The sequence below is a fragment of the Schistocerca serialis genome, chromosome 7 (assembly GCF_023864345.2).
Source record: "Schistocerca serialis cubense isolate TAMUIC-IGC-003099 chromosome 7, iqSchSeri2.2, whole genome shotgun sequence".
Lineage (NCBI taxonomy): Eukaryota > Metazoa > Arthropoda > Insecta > Orthoptera > Acrididae > Schistocerca > Schistocerca serialis.
The window spans coordinates 27,156,697-27,175,239 of record NC_064644.1 but is presented as its reverse complement, the minus strand read 5'-3'; the positions used below and the strand labels follow the sequence as shown (position 1 = coordinate 27,175,239).

At 40.9% G+C, this 18,543-nt stretch overlaps 1 protein-coding gene across 1 annotated transcript in view; it reads left to right on the top strand.

Moving 5' to 3' along the window:
• Positions 1–18,543, top strand: part of LOC126412566 (probable cytochrome P450 6a13) — a 110,131-nt gene that overhangs the window by 32,191 nt on the left and 59,397 nt on the right. Inside the window, exon 2 of the mRNA XM_050082211.1 lies at positions 5,384–5,708. Coding sequence (XP_049938168.1) covers positions 5,384–5,708 — 325 coding nt within the window. The remainder of the gene's footprint in view (positions 1–5,383; positions 5,709–18,543) is intronic.

The following is an 18,543-nucleotide window of genomic DNA, read 5'->3' as shown; positions in this document are numbered from 1 at the left end:
ATCAGCAATTTCTGTCCTGTCATTCTCGCTAAGCAAAAATATTTTCAAACCTTTCGTAATATTTATTGTAAAATCTGTAGTCGTTGTAACTGTCACAGCTTTATAATCACTGATATCATGTCCTCTGAGTTAACTGATTCGGAAACTTCTGATCTGTTTGTAGCAAGGACTTCTAAGACGTTTGTTCTCTGTCTGCTCGAAATAGATTTCTGACAAGACATTCAGAAAAATATCACACGAATACCTGTCTGTGGCACCAGTATTGAGAGCATGACACTTCCACTGTCTATCTCGCAAGCTTAAGTCGGCCATTGCTACATAGCATGTTCAGGAAATTTATTCACTAAATTCTGCTAGTTCCCTCTGAACAGCTTTACCATTACATCTGCTGACGCAGGCGGTCTATGAAAGCTTCCAATAACCATTTTGACAGACCTTCGAACTTAACTTCACCCAGATTAAATTCATATTCGGAATCCACGATACCTTCAGTATACAATGTGTTTCAGACGTGATGGCCAATCTTCAGGGATGTGACAGGAATGATCACTCGAAACAAAACCGTCGAGTAAACATGGGCTCCAGAACGCATACATTAACAGCTATGAGCATTGCTTGATCTTCGATATTGTGAAACAGATCTCTCCTACTGCAAGCTCTTCGCCATCCATATTTTGGTAAGTGATAGTATGGACCAAAACAAGAAAAAATTTCCAGCAAACATATGCTTTAAAATGCATACCTTAATAGCCATGAGTACTTGTTCATCTTCGCTACTTTGATACACAACTCTTTTAATAAACAAGTGCTCATAACTTTTTCGGTATGTATTTTAGAGCACATATTTACCGGAATTTTTTTCCTTTCTTGGTCTGCACTATAATGTCCCAAAACATGGAAATCAAAGAGAAAAGAGCTTGAAGTAGAAGAGATCTGTTTCACAGTATCGGAGATTTGCTCATAGCTCTTAAGATATGTGTTTTAGAGCCCGTGTTTACTTGAGCTTTTTGTTTCGAATTGTCATTGCTGACATAGCCCTGAATATTGACCATCACGTCTGAAACAGAGAATGACAGACTGAAGGCCGAAATACTAAATGTCTTTTTCCAAAGCTGTTTCACAGAGGAAGACTGCACTGTAGTTCCTTCTCTAGATTGTCACACAGATGACAAAATGATAGATATCGAAATAGACGACACAGGGATAGAGAAACAATTAAAATCGCTCAAAAGAGGAAAGGCCGCTGGACCTGATGGGATACCAGCTCGATTTTACACAGAGTACGCGAAAGAACTTGGCCCCATTCTTGCAGTGGTGTATCGTAGGTCTCTAGAAGAGCGTAGCGTTCCAAAGGATTGGAAAAGAGCACAGGTCATCCCCGTTTTCAGGAAGGGACGTCGAACAGATGTGCAGAACTATAGACCTATATCTCTAACGTCGATCAGTTGTAGAATTATGGAACACCTATTATGTTCGAGAATAATGACTTTTCTGGAGACTAGAAATCTACTCTGTAGGAATCAGCATGGGTTTCGAAAAAGACGATCGTGTGAAACCCAGCTCACGCTATTCGTCCACGATATTCAGAGGGCCATAGACACGGGTTCACAGGTAGATGCCGTGTTTCTTGACATCCGCAAGGCGTTCGATACAATTCCCCACAGTCGTTTAATGAACAAAGTAAGAGCATATGGACTATCAGACCAATTGTGTGATTGGATTGAAGAGTTCCTAGATAACAGAACGCAGCATGTCATTCTCAATGGATAAAAGTCCTCGGAAGTAAAAGTGATCAGGTGTGCCGCAGGGAAGTGTCGTAGGACCGTTGCTATTCATATTATACATAAATGATCTTGTGGATGACATTGGAAGTTCACTGACGCTTTTTGCGGATGATGCTGTGGCATGTCGAGAGATTGTAACAATGGAAAATTGTACTGAAACGCAGGAGGATCTGCAGCGAATTGACGCATGGTGCAGGGAATGGCAATTGAATCTCAAAGTAGACAGGTGTAATGTGCTGCGAATACATTGAAAGAAAGATCCCTTATCATCTAGCTACAATATAGCAGGTCAGCAACTGGAAGCAGTTAATTCCATAAATTATGTGGAAGTACGCATTAGGAGTGATTTAAAATGGAATGATCATGTAATGTTGATCGTCGGTAACGCAGATGTCAGACTGAGATTCATTAGAAGAATCCCAAGGAAATGCAATCCGAAAAGAAAGGAAGTACGTTACAGTACGCTTGTTCGCCCACTGCTTGAATACTGCTCAGCAGTGTGGGATCCGTACCAGATAGGGTTGATAGAAGAGATAGAGAAGATCCAACGGAGAGCAGCGCGCTTCGTTACAGGATCATTTAGTAATCGCGAAAGGGTTACGGAGATGATAGATAAACACCAGTGGAAGACTGCAGGAGAGACGCTCAGTAGCTCGGTACGGGCTTTTGTTGAAGTTTCAAGAACATACCTTCACCGAGGAGTCAAGCAGTATATTGCTCCCTCCTACGTATATCTCGGGAAGAGACCATGGGGATAAAATCAGAGAGATTAGAGCCCACACAGAGGCATACCGACAATCCTTCTTTCCATGAACAATACGAGACTGGAATAGAAGGGAGAACCGACAGAGGTACTCAAGGTACACTCCGCCACACACCGTCAGGTGGCTTGCGGAGCATGGATGTAGATGTAGATGTATTATCACATTTCTTACTGCAATTATTACGCCGCGACCTTTGGCGTCTAACCTATAATTACGATAAATATGCGAGTCTAAATTTATACTGTCGTTGCTATTCACTTCTGATTTCAACCAAATTTCCGTTCCTAATGGTATCTGGGCTTCATTACCTTCAGTAACCGATTCCAACTCTGTGATCTTACCATGGATGCTCCAACAGTCTTTTACCATCATAGTAACCTTGCCTATCTGTGATATGTGTGGACGAGCATTCTCTGTGAACAATGTGGCCCATATTTCATCGATACTCCAGATAAATACGTCTAAAAAACTTCTGTAAAAATACGAAAAAAATTAAAGTATAAATTTTTAACTTTACTTCTTACGATTAAATGTCGTACGTCGTGGCAGAGTATGATTGCATATATAAAGCTGGAATTTTACCGTTTTATATCTTTGGTTCATAAATTGTTTTCAAGAAAATTTTCTTTCGTATGAAATGCTAATCAAGTAAGATATTGTATTATTTCCGGATTTATGTTAAATAATGTCTTTCATGAAACAGGTCCACTCCAAATCAAAGTTCTCTGTGATTTCTGATTGTGGAGTTTGAATAAGATCATTGAAAATATTTCACCCTGCCGCCTATCAGGATAATCATCGAATTTTTTTAATGAAATCTCGAAAATTGCAGTTCGCTTTTTCAGATATGCGGTATGGTTACATGTCGGTGAAGCCAACTCAAAACTTTACCGCAAAAACCTTGTCTTTAACACATGCCACTTTTCTCACAATATTTTTGAAATTATGTTATGTCCGGAGTTCCATAAATAATGCAGACGTTTTTGAATGACACTTTTTCTTAAAACTATATTTTCAACATACAATTACATTTATTCTGCATTGAACAGCATTCAGATTCAAATCACCAAAAGAATGCGAGGCTATTGCGAATGAGAATGAGAATGCTAATGAAAGAGTTTGCATTGTTTCGTCACTTATGTAGCAATTATGAAACAACATTCTCGTCACGTATGACGTGTTGTGTCTCCGTTATTTAGTTTCTCCTTGGTCTTACATAATCTTAGCCAATATGCTTGAACATTAACTGTTACTACTTATGCATAACTAAGGAACCGTAAAACTACGTAAAAACTGTGATGTTTAAAGCTTTCCCGGCGTACCGATTGTTCCATAAAAACACGGGAGAACTGCCGGATATCAGTAACTTCCTGCCACGATATTTCGGCGCAGAGTCCTCTGGCCATCTTCAGGTCAGTGCCACTGTAGTAGTACTGGCGAGTACGTGCTGAGCTCCGCTATTTAAAGCCTTCTGATGTGACATTGCGCATGCGCTGCTCAGCGTGCGCATTCATAACGGCTCCGTGCGCTGCGCCTCGCGCCCTCCACGGTGAAAGCCTGGCGTATGGGTGTCAGGTCGATTTCCATCTTTATGCAGATAACTACGTCGACTACGAAGTTTCTCTATAACAGGACTCCAAGCATAGTTCAGCTGATAACCGCTATCTCGATTGACAAGAGTCTCGTTGTCACACAATCTTATTTCCACAGATTCATTGATAATCGAGCTCCAAAAGTTTGATGTATGGGCCAAAATTTTTGTGTCGTTGCAATTCATGGAACGGTCTGTGGAAATACTACGTTCGGCAATTGCGGACTTGGTGGGTTGGAGAAGGCGAGTATGCCGTTGGTGTTACACAATGCGTTCCTGCACAGTTAGTGTTGTTTGCCCTATATATGATTTGCCGCATTCACATGGAATTTTGTAAACACCTGGTTTACGCAGGCCCAGGTCGTCTTTAACGGATCCCATCAGTGATTAAATTTTGGAAGGAGGGTGAAAGATGACTCTCACTTGATACTTTGTCAATATTCTGCCTATCTGTGAAGATGGTAGATAAACAGTCGACCTGAGGGCCTCTTCCTTTTTCCGTCGTTTGTAGGTCTTCATCACTCTGTTCACTTGCGTAGGTGAAAAGCCATTCTTCAAAAATACTTTTTGCAGGTGTTCCAGTTCCGCTTGAAGACTGTCGGCGTCAGAGATAGTATGGGCACGGTGGATCAAGGTTTTGAGAACGCTCATTGTTTGTGCTGGATGGTGGCAACTAGTAGCTTGTAGATACAGGTCTGTATGAGTGGGCTTTCTGTACCAAGTGTGCCATCACTCTTCCGTCGCACCAAGACGTCTAAAAATGGCAGACAACGATCTTTCTCTATCTCCATGGTAGACTTTATGTTTTCATGTATGGAGTTCATGTGACGTAAAAATTCTTTGAGACGGTCCAGACCATGTATACGCTTTTGTTGGTACTACCGGACTGCATTGCGTATCCTCCCTACTTCAGCCATTTTCAGTTAATTTGATAACAAATGGTAAAACCCGTTAGCTGTTTTCAGCATCTCACTTCCTCTGCTTTACTTTTTCAACACACTGTCCACTTCGATCGCCCGTCCATCTAATTTTTCGTGTCCATTGTCTTCTCTGACGGAGTTCAATGTCGTTTCATCCCTTCACTTTGTACTTCAATTAAATATTCGAATTTCCAAATTTTTTTCCTTGACTTCTTGTACTTCTTTACTCTGATGACTTTTGATGCATGCCGATTTCATGATGTTGCCACTTTAACTGTAAGAGTGCAAAAAAAAAAAAAAAGAGCAATGGCTTACATACCGCAGGTTCAGTCCTGAGAGCGTGGAGGTGGACCCGCTGGGACAACACCTGTTCGGCATGGGCGGCGCCCTCTGGAGGGAGATGCGGCCCCGGATGTCGGCTGCCTTCTCCGTCACCTCCTGCCGGCGCGACTTCTTCCTGGTGCGGCTCTGCTGCGACCGCCTCCAGCTCTTCGTGCAGGAGGCCCTGCAGAGCCGCACCAGCCGCGACTTCGACCTCAAGGACCTGCTCGCGTCCTTCACCACCGACGTCATCGGCATGAGCGCCTTCGGCATCGAGTGCGGAGCTATCGACGACCCTCACTCGCAGTTCCGGCGTATCAGTGGTATGGTAAGTCGGCACGACGGCTGTCGCTCGACTCGGATGTAGCCCGCTGAGATCGTGACTGCGAAAGAAATTTCCGTCACCAGTGAGAGATCAATAAGAGGAAAACAGTTGGTGTTATAAGGTCCCTGATCAACAGACATGTTATTGTTCATTGTTGTGGTCTTCAATCCTGAGACTGGTTTCATGCAGCTCTCCATGCTACCCTATCCTGTGCAAGTTTATTCATCTCCCAGTACCTACTGCAACCTACATCCTTCTGAATCTGTTTAGTGTATTCATCTCTTGGTCTCCCTCTACGATTTTTACCCTCCACACTGCCCTCCAATGCTAAATTTGTGATCCCTTGATGCCTCACAACATGTCCTACCAACAGATCCTTTCTTCTAGTCAAGTTGTGCCACAAACTCCTCTTCTCCCCAATTCTATTCAATACCTCCTCATTAGTTATGTGATCTACCCGTATAATCTTCAGCATTCTTCTGTAGCATCACATTTCGAAAGCTTCTATTCTCTTCCTGTCCAAACTATTTATCGTCCACGTTTCACTTCCATACGTAGCTACACTCCATACATATACTTTCAGAAACGACTTCCTGACACTTAAATCTATACTCGATGTTAACAAATTTCTCTTCTTCAGAAACGCTTTCCTTGCCATTGCCAGTCTACAGTTTATATCCTCTCTACTTCGACCATTATCAGTTATTTTGCTCCCCAAATAGCAAAACTTCTTTACTACTTCAAGTGTCTCATTTCCTAATCTTATTCCCTCAGCATCACCCGACTTAATTCGACTACATTCCATTATCCTCGTTTTGCTTTCGTTGATGTTCATCTTATATCATCCTTTCAAGACACTGCCCATTCCTTTCAACTGCTCTTCCAAGTCCTTTGTTGTCACTGACAGAATTACAATGTCATCGGCGAACCTCGAAGTTTTTATTTCTTCTCCATGGTTTTTAATACCTACTCCGAATTTTTCTTTGGTTTCCTTTACTGCTTGTTCAACACACAGATTGAATAACATTGGGGAGAGGCTACAACCCTGTCTCACTCCCTTCCCAACCACTGCTTGCATTTCATGCCCCTCGTTTCTTATAACTGCCGTCTGGTTTCTGTACAAATTGTAAATAGCCTTTCGCTCCCTGTATTTTACCCCTGCCACCTTTAGAATTTGAAAGAGAGTATTCCAGTCAACATTGTCAAAAGCTTTCTCTAAGTCTACAAATGCTAGAAACGCAGGTTTGCCTTTCCTTAATCTTTCTTCTAAGGTAAGTCGTAACAACAGTATTGCCGCACGTGTTCCAACAGACATTTCTATCAAAAACGTAGCTTCTCCACATAGTCTGATGAACTGAGATCCTGTGACACTTTTTATGGTGAACCGTTCGTTGCATAGGGGCATTCAGGCAGGCGAACCACCCAGAAAAATACGCCGGTCGCCGGCTGCAGGTTTGACTCTCTTCCTCCTTCCGTGGCTGTACCACACGAGCTTCACATCACACAATAACAACACCGTCACCCACATTCAACATATCCATTCGAGATACCGCTCTCACACACTGCGCGGAATATGTCCACTGTGTGCAGAGGAAGGAAACCCATTCCGATTAAGCAGGTGAGTGACCGTCGGAATTTCCAGTCAACAGTAACAACAAGCGATACTCTCTGTCTGTACAGAAGCTGTCAGAGGGCACATAGGGCCTGAATCATGTAACAGGAACGGATGGTTAGCTACATGTTACATAAATCAAATTCAAGATAAATGGTATGATGTGCGACGTGTCAGCAGAAGCAACATAGACCACTGAAATATGACTAAAAAATAGTACTTGTGCTGTGACCAGGCAGATTTTTTCTTTAAAAATGACTAATTATCTCTTCCAAAACATTCCGCTATGCCATACAAGGAACTGTTACAGAGAAATCTCTTTAAATTTAGAAACACTTGTTCCTCCAGTCAGACATTTTATTTCCTTGGGTAGACTCTGAAAGAGTGTTACAGCTGCATACTTTCCTGCTTTCTTTGCCGTAGTTAGACTCATTAAAGACAATGGATATCACATTTTCTTTTAGTTTTGTACTTGTCAATATCTCCATTACTCACAGACTTACATGGATTGTTGATAATAAATTTTATTTGCGAATAATAAATAAGTAACAATGTTAATATATACAGGGTTATTACAAATGATTGAAGCGATTTCACAGCTCTACAATAACTTTATTATTTGAGATATTTTCACAATGCTTTGCACACACATACAAAAACACAAAAAGTTTTTTTAGGCATTCACAAATGTTCGATATGTGCCCCTTTAGTGATTCGGCAGACATCAAGCCGATAATCAAGTTCCTCCCACACTCGGCGCAGCATGTCCCCATCAATGAGTTCGAAAGCATCGTTGATGCGAGCTCGCAGTTCTGGCACGTTTCTTGGTAGAGGAGGTTTAAACACTGAATCTTTCACATAACCCCACAGAAAGAAATCGCATGGGGTTAAGTCGGGAGAGCGTGGAGGCCATGACATGAATTGCTGATCATGATCTCCACCACGACCGATCCATCGGTTTTCCAATCTCCTGTTTAAGAAATGCCGAACATCATGATGGAAGTGCGGTGGAGCACCATCCTGTTGAAAGATGAAGTCGGCGCTGTCGGTCTCCAGTTGTGGCATGAGCCAATTTTCCAGCATGTCCAGATACACGTATCCTATAACGTTTTTTTCGCAGAAGAAAAAGGGGCCGTAAACTTTAAATCGTGTGATTGCACAAGACACGTTAACTTTTGGTGAACTGCGAATTTGCTGCACGAATGCGTGAAGATTCTCTACCGCCCAGATTCGCATATTGTATCTGTTCACTTCACCATTAAGAAAAAATGTTGCTTCATCACTGAAAACAAGTATCGCACTGAACGCATCCTCTTCCATGAGCTGTTGCAACCGCAAATTCAAAGCGTTTGACTTTGTCATCGGGTGTCAGGGCTTGTAGCAATTGTAAACGGTAAGGCCTCTGCTTTAGCCTTTTCCGTAAGATTTTCCAAACCATCGGCTGCGGTACGTTTAGCTCCCTGCTTGCTTTATTCGTCGACTTCCGCGGGCTACGCGTGAAACTTGCCCGCACGCGTTCAACCGTTTCTTCGCTCACTGCAGGCCGACCCGTTGATTTCCCCTTACAGAGGCATCCAGAAGCTTTAAACTGCGCATACCATCGCCGAATGAAGTTAGCAGTTGGTGGATCTTTGTTGAACTTCGTCCTGAAGTGTCGTTGCACTATTATGACTGACTGATATGAGTGCATTTCAAGCACAGCATACGCTTTCTCGGCTCCTGTCGCCATTTTGTCTCACTGCGCTCTCGAGCACTCTGGCGGCAGAAACCTGAAGTGCGGCTTCAGCCGAACAAGACTTTATGAGTTTTTCTACGTATCTGTAGTGTGTCGTGACCATATGTCAATGAATGGAGCTACAGTGAATTTATGAAATCGCTTCAGTCATTTGTAATAGCCCTGTAGTGATAATTCTGGTACCGCGCGCCGCGGAATTTGAATCCCCGCCAGACGTCATGGACATCGAAGAGCCCTAGAGGTCTCTGCACCATCGCGCCGTAAGCTGTAGTGGCGCGCCCCTCCTGGCCCGTATTTAGAGTGAGGGCACCACAGTGGAACACGTGGTTGCAGCGGCCAATAGCGGCGTCCCCGATCGAGTACTTAAGCGCCTGCTTGTCGCTCAGCCTTTACCCTCTTGGCAGGTCCCCGGACTCGAACACGCTACGTGGACATTCGCGCGCCAGAGATCATCGCCATCAGTGTCTCGTGTGTGCCGTCGTGTTTAGTGTTCAGTGTTCACCGTCACACTCCATCGTTCACCTGTGCCATCGCCATCTTCAGTGTTTGTGCGTCGTGTCAACAGTTTGCAGTGTGGATTATCGTCGAGTGTGAACGGCTCCGTGTTTGTCTTTATGTGTCTACTGTTTTACCACCCACCGTTATGTCACTTATTTGTATTCTTTCTGTTGTTTATTTCTCTATTCTATGGCTGAAGAGCGGCGTAACATGCTGCTGAAAGCCTGCCTGTTTGTACGGGTTTCAAAATAACAATAAAGGAAAAAAAAAATCTGAGCCTCCCAGTCTAACCTTGCGTACGTCTCAGGGCATATGGCATCACATTAGACAGCGTATTGACTTCCTGTTTTCTTTACGAGTGGACGTGGTAGTCTTGTTTGGTTCGTGACTGTGTTGTCTGTTCTTGTTTTGTGTCGTGTGGCCCTCCGTTGCTCGTGTCCGTCCTCTCCCGTTGTGTTGTTGTTCGCCGGCCGCTCCGTGGGTCCCACCGCGTTTCCGTCACTACTACCCCGCGACCGTTTCGGTCGCTGTTACAACAATAATATAGTAACAATATTAATAATAACAATTGAAACGTCCCCTTTGAACAATTATACACGACTGTGCTTATACTGACACACAATATTTTTAGTGCAACGCAATCTGACTTTCAAAAATCCCTACAAAAGAATGGCCCTGACTAACATTAAACTATACCTTTCACAAATCACTAAATCACTTACCTCACAATAATCTTCGTTTCTCCCACTACTGCAATACAGCAAGCGCCACTACTGCCAGCTAAATAAAAGATTCAAACTACTAAAGGCACTAACTACTGATAGGGATAGTTAGCAAATGAAAGATATTAATAGAGAACAAACAATGTATTTACCTTGATATCATCATATATAAATATAGCAGTTCATGACAAATTACAAATCTCCGCCATCTCTCTCCCCACATCCACCACTGCTGGCGGCTCACCTCCAACTGCGCAACGCTACGCGCTGTTCACATCCAGCTGCCACTGCCCAACACTACAATGGCAGACAACAATTCAAACTAGCCACAGACTGCACACAGCACAGCCAGTGATTTTCATATTGAGCGCTATGTAACGTTGCCAATAAGAAAACATAAACATCCTACTTACATAGAGAAAACATAAACAGCCTACTTACATAAAGAAAACATAAACAGCCTACTTACATAGCCCCCATGTTCCCCACAAAATTTTACAAATTTTTTTTTGGGCAGTGGCCAATAATGATTTGATAAAATTTTTCATAATTACAATAACAAAGAAATCAAATGCACACACTTATTGATATTATGTTGGTCAAAAGCTCAAATTTTCTCACAGTCCATAAAGACAGTCCTGATCATTCATTACGGTAAAATAGTGTTTTTCTCAAAGTCCGAGCAGTAGAAGAAAATGCACACGGAAGTAGTGGATTTCCATGCAGTCTTGAAGAAGTAGTGCTGTCCTTCCAACGGAAAGACAGTGCTGACTCTCGACATGCTGACAGGTAATGGGCCACAACAGAGCAAACCCACTGCAGAGTCAGTCGAAGTTTTGATGAATATTGGTAGGTAGGTCATCACAGAGCAGACCCACTGTAGTCCTGGTAGAGATTACGGTATTGGTGGGCCACCAGAGGTGCAGACCCACTGCAGTCCTTGTAGAAATAATGGTATTGATGGATCATCAAAGATGTAGACCTACTGTAGTCCTTGTAGAGATAATGGTATTGGTGGGCCACCAGAGGTGCAGACCCACTGCAGTCCTTGTAGAGATAATGGTATTGATGGATCATCAAAGATGTAGACCCACTGTAGTCCTTGAAGAGATGGCCAGCAGCCATCTGTTGTGACTGTGCTGGTGCACAATCACCACTGAAGAGTCTTGCGGACAATATAGCAAGTCCATAAACCACCACTTGTGCACTCACAAAGTTTTTGAAATTGTTCTTAGAACCAGCAATGCTGTTATCCAGTCCCTTGCTGAATTATTAACACATGTGCAAACACTAACAGTCCCTACTTCTCACATATTGTCCATATACTATGACCAACAGAAACGTGTGCAGTGAAATGTAACTTAATTTGAAGAACTGGTAACAATTACAATTTGGTAACATAAAAATACAATAACAAAGGTACAAAATACATCATTAAAGAACATAACAATACAGAGAACATTTGTAGTACAAGCTTCACAAAAGAATCGAAATAACATATACATCAGTGTTCCAGGAATTATGACATGAGTACATACATAAAAGATCAGAATAACTTTTGGAACATCAACTTTACACATGAGTATTAAACAGAACGGAATTAATAATGTCTAACATCTTTACAAAGTAAATAACATATTATTAATGCTAATTATATTCGAGGATAACAGTATTCCTCATCATAGTGAATGTAGCTTAATAGTAAAAGAAGAAAAAATTCTATGAAACTACACAGAGACAGGAAGAAAACAAATACACAAGGGTACACAAACACATAGTGGGATAACACCAATAGGAAAGGACAGGGTACTGCAGTCCAACCCAAAACTTCATATATCTTTCCTCTTATTTCATCCTTTGTTTCCACCAAAAAAATTCTATCTAAGCATGCTTTCTGTATTTATATGTTCACACATTTCTTACCTCAACATTTATTTCCAAGAAAATCCTACCTAAACCTGTTTTCTCAATGCATTTCTTCCAATTCATCGCAACTCATTCTCTTAGAGGCTACCCCCTCTTAAGCTAACTTAAATCTACTGAGCTCAGATGCTAAACTAAGGGACGAGGCAATGCAGCATCACATAACAAATCAACACAAATAGCAATGCAAAAAATGCAAATTGGCAAAGCTAGCAGCATAAATGAGCAAAAGTCAAATTCAATAACACTATGCCTGGCAAACAGCAGCAACTTATACCTAAACATGACATAGCGCAAGCAGAAAAAATATTACACTAAAATGGCCATGTCTAATACCTATGTCACATCTTAACATTAGAGTGATGCATCACAATTTATTCTACAAAAGAAATTACCAAGTACTTGAAAAGAAAATTATGTGTTACTGTTATTAGTTCCTTCTTATTGTTCTTTCCTTTCCAAGTGCTCCTTTTTTTAAAGAATGTGGATCATAAAATAATTATTTAATAGATCTGTTGACAGAAAGTGTTCACATTAGCAAATGCATTTCATTTTATAAAAGCAATGCTGCAACACAGCTGAAAAACAGGTATCAAATAAAATAAGCAATTACGCAAACCAAAGCATAAAAATATCATTCAATAGTCATGTGACATTTCATAAGTTAGTAGAAATTCTCTCAACTTTCGTAGAAAGACGCTTGTCGTAATCAGGTGTGCAGATGTACGAATATTTCCCATCAATTCATAAGCATTTCAGTAATTAGCACAAAGTGCGAGTAATCATATGTTTTCAAGTAACGAGGGTGTCGCATTAGCGATGAAAGGCACACCCTAATGGCTTGTTCTCCAGGTGTTTGACACAGCTGTGTGCCCACAACGCATTACAAAAATCATATGTTTTCAAGTTCGACCGTGTCGTTTTTGCGATGCTTTCTACAAAGGAATGTCAGAAGCGAGGTTAATGGCGTCCCCTTTTTTTTCTACCTGTGCCGCTGAAAAGGGCTCGCAATAATGGCTTTTTCTCCAGGCGTCTGACACAGCTGGGTGCCCGCGACGCATTACGTGCAGGTGGTCACTTAACTTTCTTACGGAAATATTTACCGCTACAGTGACAGTCTCACATAAAAATATTTCACAGGTCAAGAATTAGCGTTGCAAATCTGTAGAAACAAAATCCTATGAATATAACAGTGTCCAAAAAATGTTCAGTGGCATTGTGATACATACACACATGATTCACACATGTCATAACTCTTAAAGTACGATTCTTGGTTTCCAACATCCTTTTTCACAAGTCAAGAGTCCCTACTCACTATTCATTACTCCTTACCTTATTACACATATACATATCCATCGACACTCGTCAATATTTCGTCATTATAAATATGAAGCATAATCAAATAACTCATATAGCCTCAGCCTATTAATCGTAAACATACCTCAGCAGCATAATACACATCGTCGTCGTAAAAATAACATCATAACACCTCAGTCAAATCTCAAAATCGTCGTAGCTTCCTCCAATAATTAAAAAAATTCTCTGCTCATGTCAAAAGTGTCATCTGCCTCAAACGTACTTTAAAAATCATAATCCCTTTACCAAATACATCATTCAAAGCTCTCATAGTATCACAATGGTTCCGAAAAAATATGAACAGTTTACAAAGTACAGACAAAATACAGTTTCATAAGTGTGAAGTTACCCAACTGTGTATTGCGTAAACATGTGTCACTGATGTAGTAAAAAAAATGTTTGTCTCTCTCAGTTAAATGATCAGATAGCTGTGTAATTCTGTCTTAGAGAAATATGGTACCGATGTGTAAAGTTGTTTAAGCAAATACCATATTAGCTAGGGCTCCTTGTGCTTGCCAAACACATGGTACACAAAGTAAGTGTGTACCCCCCTGAGGATTAATGTAATTATACCCTCAGGTGCTACAGATTATTGCAATGGAATGAAATGTATCACGGAAAAACTTTGTATCATTGTATTTCAAATATCTTTGAAAATAAATGTTTTTAGTACAAAATTGATCACTCAAATACGTGTCCTGTAGCGCTAAACATGCGTCTTGCTGTAAGATAATCTCTGTGGAAGTGTCGTAGTTATCGTCCCCCAAAGCTAAGTTCTGCAGAAGTCAATGTACTGACCTCATGATAAACAAAGTGAAATGCTTTGCGTATAGATATCATACTTATTACGCTTATTGCCGTGATGAAGAAAGTACTGTGCTGTAACGTATTGTTGTGCTACAGAAAAGGCTGTCTCCTTGTAGCTATACCATAAAAGTTACTACTAAAACATGTTTTGCTTTCCAGAATAATACAGAAAAACTGTGCAGATATAAAACAGAAACACCGCAAAATCAACAATGTAAATTGTCACTCATTAGTAGCGTCGTGATAAAAATCGTGTAGCTGTCACATAAACTAACCTCTGTGTCATCTGGTATCTCTCAGAAAGCACTTTAAATTCAGAATGTATTTTCAAGTAAACCAAAATGTTGCATTAAAATCTCATTACCAGTACTGGTAAATGTTCTAAGTATGTGAGCCTTATAGTCATTACGTAATCGTGCAACTAACAAGCAAGAATGTACAAATACAACACTGTGTCGTCTGTTCACTATAACAATGCATTCGTAATTTCTGTTTAAAAATGTTCCCTAGGTTCTAGACTGGATATTTAACTTCAAACATTGTTGTATGTTAACAGATTCTAAGTCTGCCAAAGCATACTAGCAACATAAAGTGAAAAGGTATATGGCAAAGACAAAGTTAAAAAGCAGATTATCTTTCAATAAACGGTTTTACATGTGAAATATGGTGTAAACCTTTACTCTTTCTAGTACGCAGAATTTCAACTTGAATGCAATTATCATGCGGTATTCGTCCGTAAAGAATACTGGAATTTTTGTCAAGGTTAGCGTCTATGTTATTTTTCTCTGAGCCAGCCGGCGCACGTGGGTGCCTGCGGCGCGAGTCATTGTCTGTCTCTTTGTTGGCGCGCGTTGTTATTGGGATTAGGAGACCTAACTTCTACAAATTCACCTCCTCGAGAGGGCCCTGCTCTGTTTGAATCCCGCCAGTTCTGATGCAATTCAGGTCTGTCGTTACGAATATATCGTCTGTCGTCATGTCGGTAGATTCCGTAGTTTCTTCCTTGTCCGTCACGTGGTGGAGAGTTTCTCCCTGAATCGTAACTGTGCGCCGAACTGTTGCGTCTGAAGTTATTCTGCCTCCCTTGATAATAATTGTTTTGGTTCCCATATTGTCTGTTTCTCTGATTGTCTCTGTGATAGTCATTTCTACGGAAATGCGATCTTTCTCTGAAACTATTATTATTCTGCCAGCGGTTGTCATATGGGTGGTGTTTGTTTTGGTCACGATTTGCGTTGTAAGAATAGCCTTTTCGTGTCCAGTTATTATTTCTTTCATCGTGGAATTGTGACAGATGTGACCTGTAATTGTTGTGCTCCTGTTTCCGCGTTCCCCGATTGTCAGTGTCAATTTCCAATTCTTGTAACAGTCCCTGAAAAGCTTCAATGTCGTCTTTGCAACGTCCTGCCAAAATAATATGTCGTAAATGTTTAGGCAGTTTGATTAAGCAAATGCGGATGAGTTCTGAGGGGCTGTATGGGTTTGACAGGTATTGATTCTTGTGCAACATGTCTTCAAAATATTTCACAAGACTGGAAAATTCAGATTGTTCGAAGTGTTTCATCATTATGATGTTATGTTTTACACGGTCTTGTGTAGCTTGAGACCAATACGCTGAGAGGAAGGCATGATAAAAATCTCCTTCACTGTGACAATCGTGAATGACCGATCGCATTCTTACACCTGGTTCATTCTCCAAGTAGCCACACATAAATTCTAATCTGTGTTCTAACGACCAGTTGGGAGGAATACAATGCGAGAATTGATGGAGCCATGCTTGTGGATGAATGTCGTTGCCAGAATTCTTAAATGTTTTGAATTTACGTGTAGTAATGAACAGCTTATAGTCAAAATCATCATGTCGGCGAGTCGCATATCGGTAATTGTTAGGTCGTGTCGGCCGTTCCATCTCAAAATTCGGTGTACCTTGCCAATTTCTTTCATAATTGCCGAAATGCCCTGCGTTATTATTTTGTGGCTTTTGCGTATTTCTAAGTTCCTCTTCCCGTGTTGGAGCGCGAGTGTCTTCTGAAATACATAATTCTTGTATTACCTGTGTCAGCTGATCTTGTACTTCCCGGATTTCTCTTTGGTGTTGCGTATCAATTTGATTCAGATTTTGTTTCAGTTTCCTAATTTGTTCGCTCTGTTCTGTGTCATTAAAGACTACCGGTTTTGCGTCATTCAGATTATCATCTACCTTCGTAGATAAATTATTTAGCTGATCCGAAAGTTCAACTACTTTCTCTGATAATGAACACATTTCCTCAGTGTGTTTTTCTGAACCAAGTTTCAGAGTGTCCATTTGTGTTGAAATCGAATCTACTGTGTCCTTTAAGTTATCCTGAGTTTTTGCAAGTTGCGTAACCGAATCGGTAGATGCAACTGAGTCAAATTTAGCTTGAAAGGTCTCATGATTTTCATGAACAATAATTTGCAGTTCTTTTATGGCTGCTTCGTGATTCTGTAATGCATTTTCATGCCGCGAAAAAATAGGTTGAAAATGCTCACAAATTTGTGTTTTTACGTCATTACAGACTTTTTGACATTTAGATTCAATGTTATGTAACTCAGTAGTTAATTCTTCACGTGTTTGTTCAAGTGTGGTGTCTAACTTTTGAAGATTTTGTTCCATTGTGTCTAACTGTTGCTGTGTTTGTCTCTGATGTTGTTCCATTGTGTCTAACTTTTTAAGATTTTGTTCCACTGTGTCTAACTTTTTGAAGCTTTTGCTGTGTTTGTCCCATTTGCTGTATTAATTGTAATAACAATGCACTGGTGTCTGGAACATGTTCCTCAGTGCTTTTCGGCAGTGAATTTGCACCGGCAACATTCACATTTTGACAAGCAGAAAATGTGTCTTGATTTATTTGAGAAAACGGTGAGGAACCAAAACCTGAATCTACAGTATTTGCGAGATTGTTTCCTGTCATTTCGGATTCCTGAGGCGAGCTGTTGCCGACCGATCGTTCGATAATGCGTCCCTCTTCACTAATTGTTTCACTGTCCACGCCATTGTTTGCCGCCCGCTCCATTTCCCTATGCACAGTTACCAAATTACTACTTTGAATGTCTGTTAATTCATTACTCTGCGACGCTAACACACTGCTTTCGTCTTCACTGTCATTTCTCAGTTTACTTTGGAGCCTAGTATTACGTTTTTCACACGCCATTATTGTCACAATATTTCACACGACAACACAGAAAAGCACAATTTGAACAGCAAAAATAAGAGAACACATTAACATAACACTGAAAAAATATCTAGTTAATTGCATGCGCTGCTGAGAAATACTTGGTGTAAAACTGCATGCATGCTACAACTGTTTTACTGTACCACAATGAAAGACTGCGCTACACTAATTACACAATCTACAAGAAAAAAATCAGAAGATTCCAGGTTCGAATCCTGGCAGGGTCGCCATATGAAACGTCCCCTTTGAACAATTATACACGACTGTGCTTATACTGACACACAATATTTTTAGCGCAACGCAATCTGACTTTCAAAAATCCCTACAAAAGAATGGCCCTGACTAACATTAAACTATACCTTTCACAAATCACTAAATCACTTACCTCACAATAATCTTCGTTTCTCCCACTACTGCAATACAGCAAGCGCCACTACTGCCAGCTAAATAAAAGATTCAAACTACTAAAGGCACTAACTACTGATAGGGATAGTTAGCAAATGAAAGATATTAATAGAGAACAAACAATGTATTTACCTTGATATCATCATATATAAATATAGCAGTTCATGACAAATTACAAATCTCCGCCATCTCTCTCCCCACATCCACCACTGCTGGCGGCTCACCTCCAACTGCGCAACGCTACGCGCTGTTCACATCCAGCTGCCACTGCCCAACACTACAATGGCAGACAACAATTCAAACTAGCCACAGACTGCACACAGCACAGCCAGTGATTTTCATATTGAGCGCTATGTAACGTTGCCAATAAGAAAACATAAACATCCTACTTACATAGAGAAAACATAAACAGCCTACTTACATAAAGAAAACATAAACAGCCTACTTACACAATAACAATAATAATAATAATTCCGTGTGGCTAAGCGGCGTGGTTCTAGTCTTTCAATCAGGCTCCACTTCGGCGACTTGTGTGCCCCTGATCTAGACTAGTTATCCAAATGTGGAAAAGAAACCTACCGTTCAA